General features: G+C 31.1%; 1 protein-coding gene across 1 annotated transcript; it reads right to left on the bottom strand.

The window, feature by feature from the left end:
- Window positions 1-541: 541 nt before the first annotated feature.
- On the bottom strand, window positions 542-19,405 carry Cht10 (Chitinase 10). The gene is made up of 8 exons (XM_075293398.1): window positions 19,311-19,405; window positions 8,353-8,490; window positions 4,536-8,276; window positions 4,296-4,481; window positions 3,951-4,230; window positions 2,521-3,885; window positions 2,242-2,452; window positions 542-2,181 (listed from the first exon to the last, which is right to left on the bottom strand). The coding sequence occupies exons 2-8, from the start codon at window positions 8,389-8,391 to the stop codon at window positions 798-800; spliced, it is 7,206 nt and encodes a 2,401-aa protein (XP_075149513.1). The 5' UTR covers window positions 8,392-8,490; window positions 19,311-19,405; the 3' UTR covers window positions 542-797.
- Between the last annotated feature and the right edge of the window lie 1,445 nt (window positions 19,406-20,850).

The following is a 20,850-nucleotide window of genomic DNA, read 5'->3' as shown; positions in this document are numbered from 1 at the left end:
CCATATCTATTCGTAATTATTTGTAGACTTAACTATACATAACTTTTTTGTCTAATATATACCACGTATGGACTAAATCACAACTTAGAAAACGATGTTAAGAAGTTTTAAGATACCACAACCCAAGTAATTCGATTGTGGATGATAGTCTTTCGTAGAAGTTTCTACGCTATCCATGGTGGTGGGTACATAAGATTCGGCCTGGCCGAACCTGCGGCCGTATATACTTGTTTTATTCTACACACATTTAAAAGTAATTGGTTCATTAGAACCTGTTTTACTTACGACTACTTACTTGCACTATAGGCTCGAATAACCGGTTATAACTGCAAACCTACATAAAATATAATTCTCTATCTATCTTTGGAGAGGTATAGCTAAACTAGAGTTGCTCCAAAAATAGCAACCAATGTTTGCAAAAGCAAAGACTGTTTTCCCTTTTTCAGCAATTTTTTCTGCTGTGTCTACAAACAAATATCTTTGGGTTTAAGAATACATAGCTTATTAAAATCATCTCCTGAGTTCAAAACAATTCTATATATTTATTTGTGTAAAAATCATAATTGATTTTATTTATTTTTGCTCGATAAAATTCTTAAAGAAAATATTTCTTAAATCTAAAATTAATATTAAATTTAATTCTAATTCGTAGTTTATATTATAAACTATTGGGATTACTTCATATATAGTAGATAGATTATTGGCACTTTACTTAACTTATTAAACCTCGTTTACCTAAAGTAGTTTTAGTTCATTTGCATATTCTCGTCGTCGTTGTCAACTTATGTTCCTTGAATTTACGTGCAATCGTTTGCCCGCTGCCCTGGTATTCCACGTAATTCTTGATTGAGAGTACGCAGTAGGGGATGCTTACCACAACCACAACGTCCACGGAAATCATCCAAATCTAAAGCCCATACCATACCGCCTCCCAAACGCATCTTACGCACGAATTGTGATTTACGGCGTATATCATTGACATCATCATAGGAAACCCATTGATTGCCACTATAGGCATAAGGTCCAATGCGACCCTCAGGATCACGTATCACTGTCCAGCCGCCATTGCTTACTTGTTCACAAATCTCATAGTAGGCCAAGAAACCACCAGCTCTTGTATAAGTTCCAGCTCTACCGGGTCCCACTGTCTTCTCATTTAAAGTGCGAGCATTAGGATCGGCCAAAGAGAAAGATTGTCCATATAAAGGCATACCCATGATGAGTTTGTGAGGTGGTGTTCCCTTCTCAAGCCAATAGTTAATACTGAAGTTAGCATTGAAATAGGGATTAGAGTCACCCTCCACGTAGTACAAAGGAGCAACATGACCGGTTTGTTTATCCCAATGACCATGGAAATCATAAGTCATTACGGCAATCCAATCAAAGTAACGAGCCAATTTTGGGACATCATAGCCAGCATCAATGACCATTTTACTAGGTGATACAGCTGCTGACAAAAGCAAACCTTTGGGCTTAAAGGCATCCGCCAATTCACGAACCAGAGAAGCAAATCCTTCTTTTTCATTTGCCGACCCCTTGGAACAATCAACTTGCCAACACACAGGATATTCCCAATCTAAATCCAAGCCTTCAAATCCATATTTCTCACAGAAGGCCATAACACTTTCTATAAATCTACGACGGGCTTGAGGATCCAAGACCATGCGAGCATATTTACTACCCAACGAATCATTCCATCCTCCTATGGCCACGGTGACTCGAATTCCTTTTTTCTTATAGGCCACAACTCTTTCGTAGAATCTATTATCTATGTCAGCCCAAGAGTCATGTGTCTTTATGGTCAAGGAATTGCTATTTAGAACGGCGAACCCATACACAATGTGGGTGCAAAGATTTTCATCTATATCTTCGGGCACATATTTTCCTTGGCCCGGACGATACCAAGCCCAATTGGTAAAGTAACAAACTACCTTGTAGTCTTCATTACTGCCCAAGGGAGGGGAATATGTAGGTTTGGGATGATATACAGGCTTTTTACTAGGTGTTTGTATAGGTTTCTTGGTAGCTTTAACTGGAGCCTTTGTTGTGGTTGTTGGAGGCATTGTGGGTTTTGGCCTATGGATAACTGGTTTTTGTGTGGTCTGATCGTTCCGCACCGAACATTTACTTGCCTGAGGCCAATCACAGTAATTCTGATTCCAATGCAAACCCGAAGGACATCTATAAGAATTTTGAATAAAATTGTACTCTAAGATTCTACCAGCAATTTAGGGTACTCACTTTTGTTCAACCAATTCCCCATATTGGCATATGTAATACTTATTGCAATCTCTTTCGTGGGGCGCGTAGTTTCGTCCGTAACATTCCATTCTCATGGGAGCTTCAGTAGGTTTAGTGGGTTTGGCTTGTATAACTTGTTGGCTTACCAGATTGGTGTTTATGGTGGGCTTTGGCTTATAGCCTGAGGAAGATGCCATACTAACATCCGCAACTATAAAAAGAGTTACAATAAGTCCATAGTCCAATTTCTCCCCTCTCCCCAAAAATTCATCTACTTACTCATAGTCTTATCTTTAGTTTCCAAAACACACTTGGGATGTGGTCCTGGATAGTTTCTCAATACACGATTTATGGTCTTCAGTAATGGATAGGATTCACAATCACAATCATTCTTAAAGTCATCCAAATCCAAAGCCCATATCATAGCTCCACCCAAGTCCATGGCTTTTACATATTCCGACTTATGGCGTATCATGGGCGCATCATCGAATGACACCCATTGGTCACGCATATAAGCATAGGGTCCCATACGTCCTCGAGGATCTCTAACCACATTCCAACCCCGCTTGCGTATGTAGCTACAAATCTCATAGTATGCCAAAAATCCTCTAGCTCTAGTGGCTTCTCCAGCCTCGCCTCCTCCATAAGTGGCAGCGTTCAGGTCATGATCGCTTGCTTGGGCCAAAGAGAATGATTGACCATACATTGGCATACCCATGATCAATTTCTTACGATCAGCACCACTTTGCAACCAATAGTTAATCGAGTAGTTGGCATTGAAACCTTCCGTTCCGGCAGGATGTTCATACATGGGAGCCACATGACCGGTCTTCTTATCCCATTGGCCATGATAATCATAGGCCATTACAGCAATCCAATCGAAGTACTTTGTCAACTGTGGCACATCGTAACCAGCATCGATAACTTTGCGATTTGGTGATACCGCAGCGGACAATAGCAAACCTTTGGGCCTAAATGCTATGGAAAGCTCACGTACCAAATCAGTGAATCCATCCTTTTCGTCTGCGGTTCCTTTCTTGCAATCGACCTGCCAACACACTGGATATTCCCAATCCAAGTCCAAACCATCAAATCCATATTTTTCTATAAATTCCATAACATGACGTATGAAACGAGCTCGAGCCTCAGCAGATCTTACCAAGCGGGCATATTTATCTCCGGCCGAATCATTCCATCCACCAATGGCCACTGTGACTTTGACACCCTTGGAACGATAAGCAGCCACACGCCCATAAAATTTATTATCCAAATCAGCCCAGGAATCATGCGGTTGTATGGTCAACTTATCGCGATTCAAAACAGCAAAACCATAAACAATATGAGTACATAGTTCAGGATCTATATCTTCCGGTAAGAATTTGCCTCCGCCTTGTCGGTACCAAGCCCAATTGGTAAAGTAACATACAACTTTGAAATCATCCGATGTTGAGGTAACCTCACTTGATTCGGGATTTGTATTGATCAATTCAACTTCCGTGTCCTCAACCTCTTCATTTGGATCAATGACGTTCTCAGTATCTTGAATATCTCCTGGTCCAGTCTCAATTTCACTGGGATATGAAATTTCTTGTGAGTTGAGTACCTCTTCAATGGATTCGGGTTCATTTACGGGAGTAAGACCAGCTGTAGTTGTAGATTTAAGCATTAGAAAACAGATTTTAGAATATTCAAAGGAAAGGAAAACTTACGTGTCGGTTCATAGCCAGAAGGGGGATCTTTCAAAACATCATGAATTTGGGTCAATAATGGATGAACCCCTTGGCCACAACGGTTACGGAAATCATCTAAATCCAAGGCCCAAACCATACCACCGCCTAAGTTCAATGCCCGAACCAATTGAGATTTTTTGCGGATCATTGCAGGATCGTCGAATGACACCCATTGATTGTCCTTGAAGGCATATGGACCCATACGTCCACGTTCATCCTGAACTACTTGCCAGCCTTGATGTTTAATACGATCACAAATCTTAAATTGGAAGAATATCATAGCTCAATGATTCTCTCAGTTGATGTACCCTAAAGAGGACTTACTTCATAGTAGGCCAAGAAGCCAGCAGCTCTAGTGAATTCTCCTGCCTTACCGGGTCCTGGAGCCTTAGCATTTAATCCATTATTACGGGTATTTTCCAAAGTAAATGATTGGCCATATAAGGGCATGCCCATGACAATTTTCCTCGAAGGAGCTCCTTTCTCGATCCAATAGTTCAATGAGAAGTTCTAAATAAAATCAAAATTAGAAGGATCTCAGCTTCCCTTAGGCCAAAAACTTACCGCATTGAAGTAATCGAGATCATCATCCGGATGATAGTACAGAGGAGCTACATGGCCAGTCTTCTTATCCCATTGGCCATGGAAATCGTAGGTCATTACAGCAATCCAATCGAAATATTTGGCAAGTTGGGGAACATCATAACCGGCATCAATGATTTTCTTGCTTGGCGAAACTGCTGTGGACAACAACAAGCCACGAGGTTTCAATGCCTCAGATAATTCACGGACCCACGCAGTAAATCCTTCCTTTTCATCCGGTACACCCTTTTTGCATTCGGTTTGCCAGCAAACGGGATACTCCCAATCCAAATCCAATCCTTCGAATCCATACTTCTCCATAAAATCAAGGGCATGTTTAACAAATTTAGCCCTGGCTGTGGGATTTCGTACCAACCGACTGTATTTATCACCCTGCGAATCATTCCAACCACCCAAAGCCAAACTAACCTTAACTCCTTTACTTTTGAGGCCACTTACACGGGTATAGAAATTGTTGTCGATATCAGCCCACGAATCGTGAGTGCGCAATGTCAACTCCGAGTAGTCGAGCACAGCGAAACCATAAACAATGTGGGTACACAAATCTGTGTTAATGTCATCCGGGGTATAACGACCAGCTCCCTTGCGGTACCAAGCCCAATTGGTGAAATAACAAACAACCTTATAATAACCATCCAAAGGTTGCAATGATGGTCTATCGGTGGGATATGTTGGTCGTGCAGAGGTAGTTGTAGTTGGTCTTGGCGTGGTAGGAGCTGGTTTTGGTTTTGCCGGCTTCAAATCATTTGATCCTTCACTGGGTCCTGCATCATCATTACATTGTGCCGTTGCCGGCCAATCACACATTCCCGCGACTGCATTAAAATGCAAACCTGGAGCACAATCGGCTGCTTGCAAACGATTCCACAGGCAGAACAAATACTTGGAACAATCTCCGGGATATGGAACACGTTCCTCACCATTGCATGGATCTTCAGGGCTAGACTTGGACTGAACAATACGAAGATAACGTTTAGTAGTTACGCACTTTACATTCTCTGGCCAGTCACAGATTTTGCGAATGCCATCCCAATGCAAATTGCCTCCACAGGAATTTGGAACAAGTACTCCATTGATGCATATATAGTACTGGCCACAATTACGATGGGTATAATATTCTCCTTCGTTGCATTTAGAGCTGTGAGAGGGTCTGTGGGACGAGGCGGGCTTACGAGTGGTGGCAATAGGCTTTGTGGGTACTCTAGTAGTCCATGATGATTTTGTTGTTGAAGTTGTCCGTTTGGGTATCGATGTTGTGGTACCCCAAGCAGGTTGCTTCGTTGGCTTTGTAACAGCGGCGGAAGGTTTATTTTTTGTGGGTGTACAGTCGGCCGCAGATGGCCAATCGCAATTCTTGGTTTTGGCATTCCAATGAAGTCCTCCGGGACAAAATTGCTGTCGCATCTCACCAACTACTATACACTGGTAATAGCTGTTACAATTAGATTGATCCGGATAGAATTCTCCTGGTTGACAATTACTAGCCTGGACAACTACCGGCCGAACAACTGCAGGAGCTGGAATTGTTGTGGGTTTTTGGGTGATTTGCGTAGGTCTATGCGTGGCTGGAGGACGTTTGGTGGTGGTTGTAGTAGGTCTTCGTGTAGTTGTTGTTGTCGTTGTGGTTGTAGTTGAAGGAGGAACCCACCAAACTGTGGATGTTCTTTGGGTCGTGGTAGTTGGTGCTTGCCACACTGGACTAGCGGTGCTTGTGTGCTCATGTATACCACCTCCCGATGAACCATCACTACTTATGGTAGTCATTACTGGAGGCATAGGAGTCACGGGTACTGTAGGTCGAGAACAGTCGGATCGTGTTGGAGGTGGACTATTAAGTCTACCCAAAGCTCTATTGAGAGCCGTTAAAAGTGGAAAGGCTTCACTGCAGCAACGATTTTGAAAATCATCCAAATCCACTGTCCATGCAGCCACACCACCAAAACCTGAGTTGACTGCATAACGAGCCTTAACCTCTACTGATGCGGGATCTTCGTACCCTACCCATTGATTTCGTAACATGGCATATGGTCCAGATTTCCTTTCCGCATCTCGGCCCGTCAACCATTTTTGTTTACGTATGCGTTGGCAAACTTCATAGTATGCCAACATACCCGGTTGCTTAGTGAATTCTCCAGGCTCGCCAGCTCCTGATGCAGGGACTCCTTCTCCTTGTAATTGTGTACTATCATGTTCCAAGGTAAAACTCTGACCATAGAAAGGAATGCCCATAATGATTCGTTCTTTCTTGGCACCCAATTTCAACAAAAGTTGCATGGCATAGTCGGTATTGTATTGGGGATATTTATCACCCTTTCTTCCATATAGGGGACTTACATGACCCGTTTGCTTCTCCCAGGCCCCATGATAATCGTATGACATTACCGTCATATAGTCTACTATTTTCGATAACTCTGGGAACTCATAGGCTTCCGTTATGATTTCCTTGTATCCTGAAATGGCCACACCTAAGCGTAATTTTTTATTCACACGATCGAATTCGGAGCGAATTTCCCGGAGCAACTTAGTTAAATTGGGTTTGTCGGAGGCAGGACCCTTGGAGCAATCGCTCTGCCAACATTTTGGATAATTCCAATCTAAATGTAGACCAGAGAAGCCATGGCGTTGCAAGAAACCCACTAGGTTGGAGGCAAATACTCTGCGTTTAATATCATCCGAGGCAAGACGTGAATACTTATCTCCCGCTGAATCGGTCCAACCTCCCATGGCAATTAGGACAGGTATTCCTGTGGAAACAACGCGGCTATATAGCTGATTATCTATATCAACCCAAGGATCAAACTCTTTGATATTCAAATGATCAGGATCCAAAGAGGCAAAAGAGTAAATAAGTTTGGTGCAAAGATTTTTATTCTTCAAATATTCAGGAACAAATTGCCCATCCGCTTTCCGGTAAAAAGCCCAATTAGTGACGTAACATAAGACCTCAGGAGAGTTGTTGAACTCCTTATTCGATTGCTTAATATGAGCCAAGGCACCATAGGGACGATCTTCATAATCCTCTTCATCATCATCGAACTCTTCCACATCTTGGGAACGGAAAGATGATGATAACGCTCCATAGGATAATATTTGTTGGCGTACCTTTGCCACATCTTCGACTTTTTCAGGATCAGTTACATCAGAAGCCTTTACCAATTGCTGATAAGGAGAATCGGAACGGTAGGGCTGAGGCAAGGTCTCAACATCATCATTGTTGGGATTAGGTACTATGTAGGCGGCATATTTATCCGATACCGACCAAGCATCGGGCTGTTGAAATGTTTCTGCATCTAAATCAGGTTCGGGTTCAGACAGCACTAACTTCTCTGGCATGGCATCTGCTACTGAAGATTCTCTAATACTTGCCGAATATTCTTCTTCTTCGATATAATCATCTTCCTCATCGGGGAATGATTCTACGGCATCTCTTACGAAATGTCTTAAAGGAGACGATGATTCCCGTAAATCAGCTACTGTCCTGGCATTGATAGTGGGAACACTTTCCACAGCACTACGAAGTGGTAAAAATACATCACCAAAACTGGGAGCCAAACTAAAACGACTCAATCCATCCACTGATTCTTCCTCTTCAGGGACACTTTCGACAGCTGAACGTAGGAAACCGGGTTTAAATTTTGGTGCATTATGCTCTTCGGGTGCTTCAATACGTATGTGAGCCCATATGGGGCAAGAGCAGAGTAACTATAAAATAAATAAAAAATGTGAAGGAATTGTTAGTGCAAAAAAATTTTTTTCTATTTAATTTTGAAAAACCTACCAGCAGACCAACTGCTGTTACACTCCCCACAATCTTCATGACAAGGTGTAATTAGTTACACTATCTCTCTATACTTCTCTCCTTCCAATGTTGTTTAATTAATAATTATTGTTTTCTTCTCCTCTTCCAGTACTTAGCCTGTAAGACATAAAATAAATCATGTGTCAGTTTGCGGTTTAATAGAAATGAATATCATCCCAGTGTCCATCTACACTCATTCCTTGCATTATGATTAATTCTCCTCTACTACAGCATTTAAATATAAGGAACTGAGAGGAGCGCATTCCATGAATATTAATTAATCGAACTTTTATTTTTCGCCATCGTTAATGTTGTTGTATTGTCAACAAAAGTCCATCGGCCCACTCATGTAGGAGTGCTCATATTTCGTAAGACAAATATGGGATGACAAATTAGGAAGTAAAAAATTTTACTTTGTTCTTTTTTTATTTTTAATAATTGTCCACAACTATTTAGCTTGGGGACATTGAGGTGATGAAGCATTTTAAGAATGAAACCGAAACAGGGGAAAATTCTCTTTTTGTATTGTGGTGGCTAATAACGTGAATTTCAGCAAGCTAATGGTTCCGTAAAAAATTTTGAGAACTTTTGTTTAGAGATATAACATTTTGAGAAAATTTTCTATATAAATAAAATTTTGACACAATTTTCTATAGAAATAAAACTTTGACACCACTTTCTGTAGAAAAAAAATTATTCTAAAGAAATAAAATTTTGAGAAAATTTTCTATAGAAATAACATTTCGACAACATTTTCAATAGAAATAAAATGTTGACAAAAACATTTTTACAAAATTTTTTATAGAAATAAAATTTTGACAAAATTCTGTAGAATTCTGTAGAAAAAAAAAATTTCTATAGAAAAAAAAATTGGACAAAACTTTCTATAGAAATAACATTTTTTTACAAAATTTTCAATAGAAATAAAATGTTGACAAAAAAAAATTACAAATTTTTTTATAGAAATTTTGAAAAAAATTTCTATAGAAATAAAATTTTGAGAAAATTTCTATATACATATTTTTTATAGATATAGCATTTTGAGAAAATTTTCTATAGAAATAATATTTTGACAAAATTTCCTATAGAAATAAAATTTTGACACCATTTTCTATAGAAAAAAATATTCTATACTCGTAGAAATAAAATTTTGAAAAAATTTTCTATAGAAATTACATTTTGACAAAATTTTCAATAGAAATAAAATGTTGACAAAATTTTCTATAGAAATACAATTTTGACCAAATTTTCTATAGAAATAATATTTTGACAAACTTTTCTGTAGAAGCAAAATTTTCTATAGAAATAAAATTTTGAGAAAATTTTCTATAGAAATAAAATGTTGAGAAAAATTTCTATAGAAATAAAAATTTGACAAAATTTTCTATATAAACAAAATTTTCTATATAAACAAAATTTAGAGAAAAAATTTTATGCAAATAAAATTTTGACAAAATTTTTATAGAAATAAAATTTTGACAAAATTTTCTACAGAAATAAAATTTTGACAAAATTTTCTACAGAAATAAAATTTTGAGAAAATTTTCTTTAGGAATACAATATAGAAATAAAATTTTGACAAAATTTTCTTTAGGAATACAATATAGAAATAAAATTTGGACAAAATTTTCTATGAAAATAAAATTTTGACAAAATTTTTTTATAGAAATAAATTGTTGAAACAAATTTCTATAGAAATAAAATTTTGACAAAATTTTTATAGAAATAAAATTTTGAAAAAATTTTCTATAGAAATAAAATTTTGACAAAATTTTCTATAGAAATAAAATTTTGACAAAAATTTCTATAGAAATACAAATTTGAAAAAAATTTCTATAGAAATAAAATTTTGAGAAAAATTTTTATAGAAATAAAATTTTAACAAAATTTTCTATAAAAAATAGAAATGAAATTTTGAGAAAATTGTCTTTAGTAATACAATATAGAAATAAAATAAATTTTTGAAAATTTTCAAACAAAATTTTAGAAACAAAATTTTTACAAAATTTTCTATATAAACAAAATTTTTAAAACAATTTTATACAAATAAAATTTTGACAACATTTTTATAGAAATAAAATGTTGACAAAATTTTCTACAGAAATAAAATTTTGACAACATTTTTATAGAAATAAAATTTTGACAAAATTTTCTACAGAAATAAAATTTTGAGAAAACTTTCTTTAGGAGTACAATATAGAAATAAAATTTTGCCTATAGAAATAAAATTTTGACAAAATTTCCTATAGAAATAAAATTTTGACAAAATTTTCTATAGAAATAAATTTTTGAAAAAATTTTCTATAGAAATAAAATTTTGACAAAATTTTCTATAGAAATAAAATTTTCTAAAGAAATAAAATTTTGACAACATTTTCTATAGAAATATAATTTTGAGAAAAATTTTAATAGAAATAAAAAAATTTTCTAAAGGAATTAAATTTTGAGAATTTGTTTTATAATTCAATATCTTTAAAAATTTTAATTTTCGATTTATTTCATTTCAATTTTTAGTTCATATACATATTACATTTCAAGAGTATATATACACCCAACAAATTATCGCTAATATGAGTAATCATTCATACTGCCACAAAGTTTTTATCAAAAACTTCAAAATAAGATTTTTAATTTGGTAGATTGTGGTAAAATTTTCTTCAAAACTTGGTAGATTATTTTTGGCACGAGTGGCAACTGTGCCAGTGCATCGCCTGTTCCAAAATGGCAGATTGTTTCTCGTTTTAGCAAAAAGTTGATTCAGTTCATTTTTATAATATAATTATTATAAAAGTGAACTGAAGTTAACGACAATAATTTAGATAAAACTATTTTATATATTACACATTTCTCACAAATATCCCAGAAAGAAACATCTTCCTCATAAGGCTATAAGAAGACTAAAACCGCATATTCTGTTTGTGCAATTTATTCTTATAGATATTCCATTTTATTCAAATCATCCAATCGAAACTTCTTCAAGTATTTTATGAAGTATTTTAGAAACACCTTGATTTTTGTCGAAATAAAATTTTGACTCTATATCGTGAATAAATAAATAGCATCTTTCAAAATTTAATCACTTCTCATTATTTAATCGGATTCCAATTAAGGCCTAAGCAAATGTAATAAATAAAGCACCACAGACATTACAAATAAATTGATCTGATATACTACTGTACACAAAGCAATATCTCAAGATAAAAATCTTCATAAAGAGCAATAAATGAAATATAATAAAATCAGCTTTACTAATACTAAGGTCCTAGTGAAAAAAAAAATAATAATTAGAATCCTAAGTACATTGAAAACCCAAACACGAGCACAAATTAAAATAAAAATATTGGAATTATGCCAATGTTAAAATCATGAAAATTAAATGTAAAAGTTTTTTTTTTATAAAAAACTAAACCAGACTTCCGTCTTTTCATTGTTTGTTTTATTATTCATGGTGTAATTTTTGATATTCAAACAATTGTCCAAAAAGAAAAGGTTCTTGAAATCGAAATAAATTTTTGTTCATAAAAAAGTAGCACATCAAAAATTTCGAATCGTGCTTAACATTAATTCATTTATTAAAGTTTTTTTAATTTATATTACTATTTAAATTCTGGCAACGTTTTCAGTGTTACTAAACAGACAGTTTAATGACAGTTTTGTTTTTGTTTTTCTACTGAGCCAAATATAAAAGCTTATAAAACTATTGAAGAGAAAGAGAGAGGGAGAGGGAGAGAATTCGAATCATAATCGAAAATTAATATTATATTCTCAAAATTTACTCACAACAAGAGGGCTTTTTTGGTGAATGTTTGATATGAGTTTGCATAGAAAAATACTTTCGATGAAATAGAATTCTAGATTATAAAGAAAGTAAAACGAAAACGTGTCGTTTTTCGGTCATCACCTATTAAACTGACGTTTTTGGAGCACAGGCCATTAGTATTCTATGGCGAATGGGTGAAATTCAATGTTTCAATAGAATATTTCGTACCATAAAGATTTGCGTACTGGGCTGTATTTGGAATTCAATACAGTTACACAGTTTGTATCTTAAGTCTTTTGTTTATATTCTTTGGTTAAAGATATTCGCACGGTTTCTTTCGTTTAATATTTTGAAACATTTTATTTATTATTTATTTTATTTTCACATTACGTTAAAGATAAAGTGGCAGCCGGATTTATTTTCGGGCTCACTTAGACTATTCAGTCCATTCTGATATGTTTTCACATTACATTTACTTTTGTTAATTCCTAAAATATACAGTGTGGCTGATATGTTATGAAACCAACTTCAGGTTGCTATCATTTACGCGTTTAAAGCGTTTTTATCTATTGCATTCAGATAGATTCAGTTCTACACTAAAAAAAATTACTTCGATCCAAAGATTTTGACCTTAATTTAAGGATTTTGGTATTGATTCCAAGTCTAAGATGCGTCTTCTTTAAAATAAAGACATTTTTAGCGACAAATGCGACTTTAAATCTAGGATCAATAAAATTAAAATTTTAACAAAATTTTCTATAGAAATAAAATTAAAAAAAAAATCTATAGAAATAAAATTTTGACAAAAATTTCTATAGAAATAAAATTTTACAATTAATTATTTTTCAAGCTTTATGGACAAAGTAGATGAAGGAATTTGATCAGCAGTAGCTTCTAAAAATAAATTTCGTGTTGTTGCATTACTGTAGTAACAAAACGAAATAAAAATAAGATCAAGGGATTTGTAACTATATGAAAAGATGATGCACAGTGGGAGTTAAGATGATTCAATTTGTAAGAAGAAAATTCCCAAATGTTTTCTCCATAAGAAGTTAGCATAAAGATAAAAAAATTGAGTTTTCTCTCCCAGCCAGATCTATACTAAAGGCTGTGGAGAAGTTCATTCGCCCGAACTGAAACATGTATTTGTATGTGGCGTTTTCTTTTCAATGGTTCTATTGATCAAATTCCTTGATCTACTTTGTCCATAAAGCTCGAAAAATAATTAATTTTAAAATTAAGATATCATGCATTTGGACGTTAATCGCCTGCTTCAGTATCAGGCTAACATGAAAAATAATGAAATAAAATTTTAACAAAATTTTCTACAGAAACAAAATTTTAACACAATTTTCTAGAGAAATAAAACTTTGATGAAATTTTCTATTGAAATAAAGTTTTGAGAAAATGTTCTATACTAATTAAATTTTGTGAATTTTATTTAATTTTTTTCGTATTTTTCCAGTGGATCATGTAAAAATATTAGAAAACATTTCAAATTGCAATAAATTTTTTCAAACCCCTACTGTTAAATTGATGAGATTATGATCCTTTAGATAAGGTTCTTTAATTTCATATCAAAAAGTTTGCAATTGCCATATACTATAACTAATTTGACAATTTCTTTCCGCTTAACAAGCCCTCGATTCTTGTTGTATTGGTTTGACTACGACTTTCATTAAGAATTTTAATCGAAAAAAAGAAATTTGATCGTATCGTGACCGCATTAATTACATTTAATGCTTAAAAACATATTAACCTAATTTTTTTGTTGTTATTCTTTAGGCGATGATTATGGTTAAGGTGTACAAGATGATAAGATTTTATGGTTCTTTGTTGAAAATATTTCCTAAATTGATTGGGTGTAAAGATTTAAGTATATTTACTTGTGGCCATATATTTTTGTGTTTTTTTTTGCAATACTTTATAACATTGGCCCCTGAAAGAAACTATAGAGAAATATCTTAAGCATTTCCATTCTGAACGATAATGAGCGAAAGAATAATAAGCAGTCATATAAAAGATAAAAAGCTCGTATCATTCCTTATTGTTATGGTTCCAAATGAGTGTGTGTGTGGTCCAAAGCAATACAAGATTGTGTCGTTTTCTTCATTCATTATTTTTGTGTTTATTTCCGAAGTGGGTAAAGAGTTAATTAATTAACATAATACACATGATACCGTAAGTCATACTGATTGAAACTGCCTTCTGTTTAGCCCGCCTGTTTATAACAATTCGATGCTGTGAAAAACAAATAAATAATTTATTTAACACACATTCCAAATGGAATGGAACTTTTCTCCACCATCATCATATCGTTTACCAAAAGTGTGAATCATTAATGTTCATAATTAATAATCAACTTGGTGGATGATTTGTGATATTATGTTGTCAAAAAAAATGTACAGGAATTAGATAGCGGGAAAAAACGAAAGACTTAAGACATAAACACGAACTTTTATTTTCATTGGTTTTGACATTTGTTTTTTTAATTATTCTCTAAAAATGATGTGTTACTTTCGATTGTTTTTTTAATCATATATAAATCTGATTTGATATAACTATATTTTCAGCAAAATAGAGTATTTCATCTAAGAGGATTACCCTTGTTTTGGTTATTCATTCAAACCGATTAAAGATCGCTCAGAATTAAAATTTATAGATAACAAATTATTCCGCTTTCACTAGAAATTCAAATTAAAAACTTTTTAATTAAATGGTTTCTATTGCCTTTTAATGTTGCATAAATTTATTTTAATATTCTTTTAACCCATTTTTAACTGATATAGAATTTATTTAAACTTTGTATATTCAAACATATGAACTAAACCACAAATGGTGTAACTCATATACCTCCCAATCGGATTTTTGAATCATCAGGCTTTTCTGCATGAAATCCCTACGTTATCAGCAAAACCAAATTTAATGTTATCTATGTTTTTATAATGTTTTTCTATTCCCTATGAAGTTTTTTTTGGACTAAATTAATTCATCCAATTATTTTTTAGTAGAAATATCTTCAATAAAGAAACGAGAGTTTTAATTGGACACCAAAAAAGTCAATTGTATCAATAAATTTTTTAATCGAAAAAGTTTTCAGCTTCATCTATTAATTCGAAATATATTGGTGATCTATTTTTCTGTGTGGAGTCCTCTCGAGTCATTTAAATGTGAATAAATCGATTACTTCAAAAATAGTAGATTTTTTACTGTTTGGTAGAATTCTTGTTGTTTTGGTAGATTTTGCAATATATATCTCTCCAACTAACAGGTACATTAATTTTCTATAGACATAAAATGTTGACAAAATTTTCTATAGAAATAAAATTTTGACAAAATGTTCTATAAAAATAAATTTTTGACAAAATTTTCTATAAAAATAAATTTTTGACAAAATTTTCTATAAAAATAAAATTTTGATAAAATTTTCTATAGAAATAAAATTTGCAGAAAATTTTCCATACAAATAAAAATTTTGATAAAATTTTCTATAGAAATAAAATTTTGGCAAAATTTTCTATACAAATAAAAATTTTGATAAAATTTTCTATAGAAATAAAATTTAGACAAAATTTTCTATAAAAATAAAATTTTTGAAAGAATTTTCTATAGAAATAAAATTTTAACAAAATTTTCTATAGAAATAACATTTTGACAAAATTTTCAATAGAAATAAATTTTTTACAAAATTTTCTATATAAATAAAATTTTGACAAAATTTTCTATAGAAATAAAATTTTGACAAAATTTTCAATAAAAAATTTTGTATATAAATAAAATTTTGACAAAATTTTCTACAGAAACAAAATTTTGATAAAATTTTCTACAGAAATAAATTTTAGCAAAATTTTCTACAGAAATAAAATTTTAACAAAATTTTCTATAGAAATAAAATTTGGACAAAATTTTCTACAGAAATAAAATTTTGATAAAATTTTCTACAGAAATAAATTTTGACAAAATTGTCTACAGAAATAAAATTTTGACAAAATTTTCTATAGAAATAAAATTTTGACAAAATTTTCTATATAAATAAAATTTTGACAAAATTTTCTATAGAAATAAAATTTTGACAAAATTTTCTATAGAAGTAAAATTTTGACAAAATTTTCTACAGAAATAAAATTTTGATAAAATATTCTACAGAAATAAATTTTAGCAAAATTTTCTACAGAAATAAAACTTTGACAAAATTTTCTATAGAAATAAAATTTTGACAAAATTTTTTACAGAAATAATTTTTGCCAAAATTTTCTACAGAAATAAAATTTTGGCAAAATTTTCTATAAAAATAAAATTTTGACAAAATTTTCTAAAGAAATAAAATTTTGACAAAATTTTCTATACAAATAAAAATTTTGACAAAATTTTCTGTACAAATAAAATTTTTGATAAAATTTTCTATAGAAATAAAATTTTGATAAAATTTTCTATAGAAATAACATTTTGACAAAATTTTCTATAGAAATAAAATGTTGATAAAATTTTCTATAGAAATAAAATTTTGATAAAATTTTCTATAGAAATAAAATTTTGATAAAATTTTCCATAGAAATAAAATGTTGACAAAATTTTCTATAGAAATAAAATTTTGACAAAATTTTCTATGAAAATAAAATTTGAACAAAACTTTCTATAGAAATAAAATTTTGACAAAATTTTCTATAGAAATAAAATTTTGACAACATTTTCTATAGAAATAAAATATTGATAAAATTTTCTATAGAAATAAAATTTTAATAAAATTTTCTATAAAAATAAAATTTTTACAAAATTTTTTATAGAAATAAAATTTTGACAATATTTTCTATTGAAATCCAATTTTCATCCAATATTGAAATCCAATTTTCATCCAATCCAAATTTCACATTTTGACAAAATTTTCTATAGACATTAAATTTTGAAACAATTTTCTGTAGAAATAAAATTTAAAAAAAAAAAATTTCTGTAAAATAGAATTTTGACAACATTTTCTATCAATTCAATATCTTTAATTTTTTTTTATTTTCGGTCGTACTATCAAAGTACATTGTAGGGTTGGGTTGGGTTAGGTGGCAGCCCGATGTATCAGGCTCACTTAGACTATTCAGTCCATTGTGATACCACATTGGTGTACATTGTACATTGTAAGTTCTCCCTTTTTGTAGAAGTAGTAACTTTACCTTCTTGGTGCAAATTAAAATCGTTAAAACATTTAAAATACCATACTTACAATTCGAGGGATATTTATACACCCAAAACAATTGTCGCTAACAGGATTATAATAGGATTATATATATATAATCGTTACCGTGATATTAACAGTGCTGTGTTGCATTCAAAAAGTGGAAAAAAGTGGATAAACAACACAGGAAATTATCCCAAAAGTGAATGTCAGATTTGATCAAAATCAACGCCGCAATGATAGAAAACTTGATTGTGATCTGAACATATCGCTAAAACTAATATAGCACATTGAAAATGAGCTAGGACTCAAGCCATTGAGCTCACCGATGCACAAAAAAATTAGACTGGAAGTAGCCAAGGTGTTGCTTCGCTTGTACAGATATAACCAGTTACCGAATTTGGTTTTCTCCGACGAGAGACATTCCAAACTGACGAGTTTCTGAACAATCAAAATGATCGAGTTTACTGTATATGTCATCTGAAAATGTACTGAAAATGGCCTATAGGCCTATAGTCGTAATGGCAGACTCTCGCTCCCCGCTCGTATTCATCGTCCGTCAGGCCTAAATAAATGTCAAGTTCAATACTGTCATCGGAAAAATGCCCTGAAGAGTCGATCGACACAAGAAGTCACTTCGCCTGGAATGGGCCAAAATACATCGGAGCCCTTTTTTGCAGCGTGTGATAGCTTTCTCGGCCGTTAGAATTTGCTACAATTCGTGCCAAAGGTATCCAATTCGAACAAATGTAAACTGATTCTAAAATGTGATTTTATTTCGCTCTTTTTTTGCTTTTGATTAAAATTTAAATGAATTAAAAAAAAAAAAAAAAAAAATATATATATATATATATATATATATATATATATATATATATATATATATATATATATATATATATATATATATATATATATATATATATATATATATATATATATATATATATATATATATATATATATATATATATATATATATATATATATATATAGCGCTTTACATTACATTATATATCAGCGACCCTGTAGATATATCTACTTAATTAGAAAAATAATTTTTTTTATTTTTTTGTTTTGAAAAATATTTTTTTTTTGATCCACTCGTTTTGTTTCAGATATAATAGTTTTTCTTAAATTGAATTAGTTTTTGCTTAATTTAAAAAAAAAATAAAGATAAAACACTATTTATTAATTTTAAATTTTAGAGTTTTTTTTATTTTTCTGAAATATGTAAATTTTATTTAAAATATCTTTATTTTCAACTTTTTATAGTGCCACCAAATTTTCAAAATGTCACATTTTTGACAGTAGAAACAATTTCTCTTTAATTAATTTTCTTAAAATTTACAAAAACTTTGCATGACATGATACGACTCTCATGCTAGGGTCTATTTAATCATATTAACATATAAAATTTATTTATATTTTCTTGCATGATGGATTACTTTTTATTTGAGTGCATTGTAATATTGTTAAAATAAGTCCAAATGCAAAATCTTAACATTTTAAAAACAAAACACACATTAAAAACCATCTGTAAATAACATTAAAATATTTTTACATTAAAATGTTTTAATCTCGGTTTAAAACGGCAACAAATAAGCACTTATAACCATCACCATATATAAAAAAACAAAAGACTTAAGACACAAACTTGATATATGGGTGAACAAAATTCTTATTCTGCACCATTGTGGTGTAGCTTCAAGACTTAAATTTTCTTGGGTTTTCTTTGTCTTTTAAAGTTCTTACAATTACAAATATTTTTACACTTGTTTCTTAAAAAAAAATCAAATCGAATAAAAAATTCAAAGCACGTTCTTTTCGGTTTTTTTTTAACTTTTAATTTTTCTTTTGTTTTACTTATTTTTTATTTGGCAATGTAATATTTTTTTCTATTGACATATAAATCCAGAAATAAATTAAAGGCACATTTATAAATTTCTTTAGAAATTATAAATTTCTTCTTTAAATGTAATTATTATTATTTTTATTTTAATTTGTATACACCTTTTACACAAAATTCAGCAATTCCAGTAATTTCGTATTGTATGAATTTATCCCAAAAACAAACAGAATCAGAACCAGCGAACCGTCTTTAAAGCGCGTAGAAATCAAACTGATTATATCGTTGGCAAGAACGCACCTATTTATACACAATTCCCCGAAGAAGTCACGTCTCACATGAGAATAAAAAACGACCCATCAGAACAGCGAAAAACATTTATCCATATACATGAAAGCACACACATTCACTAGGTATTAATGCGTTATAAAGAAAAGTAAGAAAGGAAAAAAACATACAACACCAAGAAGTCCAAAAACCATTTCCATTTGGTTACAGGGAGATCAAGCAACAGCCATCTGGGATGACAGTTTAAAAGGTAAAATAAGTAAAAAAAAAAGCAAAACACAAAACGCTTTGCCATTGGACAACAACAAAAATTATGAAATTTACATACAATCTGCATAATGGCCATCTTTAGAAAAGCAAAAACATTTTTATTTTGGCCAAGAAGCTGCCGGGCAAAATACTCTTTCTTCAAGCTTGATTCTGATCATTCTTCTATACTCCCACTTTAACCCGGCCGCTTTTTTGGCATTTCCATGGGATCCTTTGTAACAAAGTGTCTTGTTGTTGACTTTCAGACCCCAAGGCTTCTTTACTTTGATGATATGGATACTGGTTCTAACTACACCCTACACAATCCTAAAGTGCAAATGGCTATTTTAGAATATGAAAATAAGTATGAAAATGAAATTTGATTGATTGAATAATTAATTTAATTTAACCAAACGAAAGTTCAATTTAAAGGTATTTAAATAAGTTTTAAATATATATTTTTTAATGTTCAATTAATTCTTAAATTAATATATCATGCATATGGACGTTAATCGCCTGTTTTCAGTATCAGGCTAACATGAAAAATATTTTTTTTTTTAATTTAAATTTTATATATTAATTTAATTATTAACTAATTTAACCCTCAGAAAAAAAGTCAACGAAAATTTCTATAGCCGATTTAAAATTTATTTTAGTTCATGTAAATTAGTTAAATTTTTCAAATATCAAACATATTTGATTCTTTAAATAATTTATTTTATTGAACAATATGAATTAAAAATGAGAAAAAATTTACACAATTTGCTAAATTTTAAATTTGCATAAAATAGTTCATATTTTTTTTAATGAGTAAATTTATTTAAATTGTGTATGTCTTTTTAACTTAAATTTTTTCTTTCAAAATATGAAATTTTCTTAAATAACAGAAAAAATTATATTTTTAATAGTTTTTTTTTTTTTTTAAATTTGACAAAAAATATCATCCTTTCGCATCATGTTTCAATTATTTAAAAAAAAATTTTTTTGTGTGATTAAAGTAACTTTCATTTGATATGTTTTAATTTAATTTGAATTAATTTATATTATTTTTTAAAATTTTAAGTAAATCTTAAATGATCAAATTTTTATTTCGTCATATATATTTAATGAAAATTTTACAATGATTGTCCTAATTCATCTATATGAATCTTAAGATAATTAAAAATC

Source organism: Haematobia irritans, chromosome 2 (assembly GCF_050003625.1).
Source record: "Haematobia irritans isolate KBUSLIRL chromosome 2, ASM5000362v1, whole genome shotgun sequence".
NCBI classification, from domain to species: domain Eukaryota; kingdom Metazoa; phylum Arthropoda; class Insecta; order Diptera; family Muscidae; genus Haematobia; species Haematobia irritans.
This window is presented reverse-complemented; position numbering and strand designations above follow the sequence as displayed.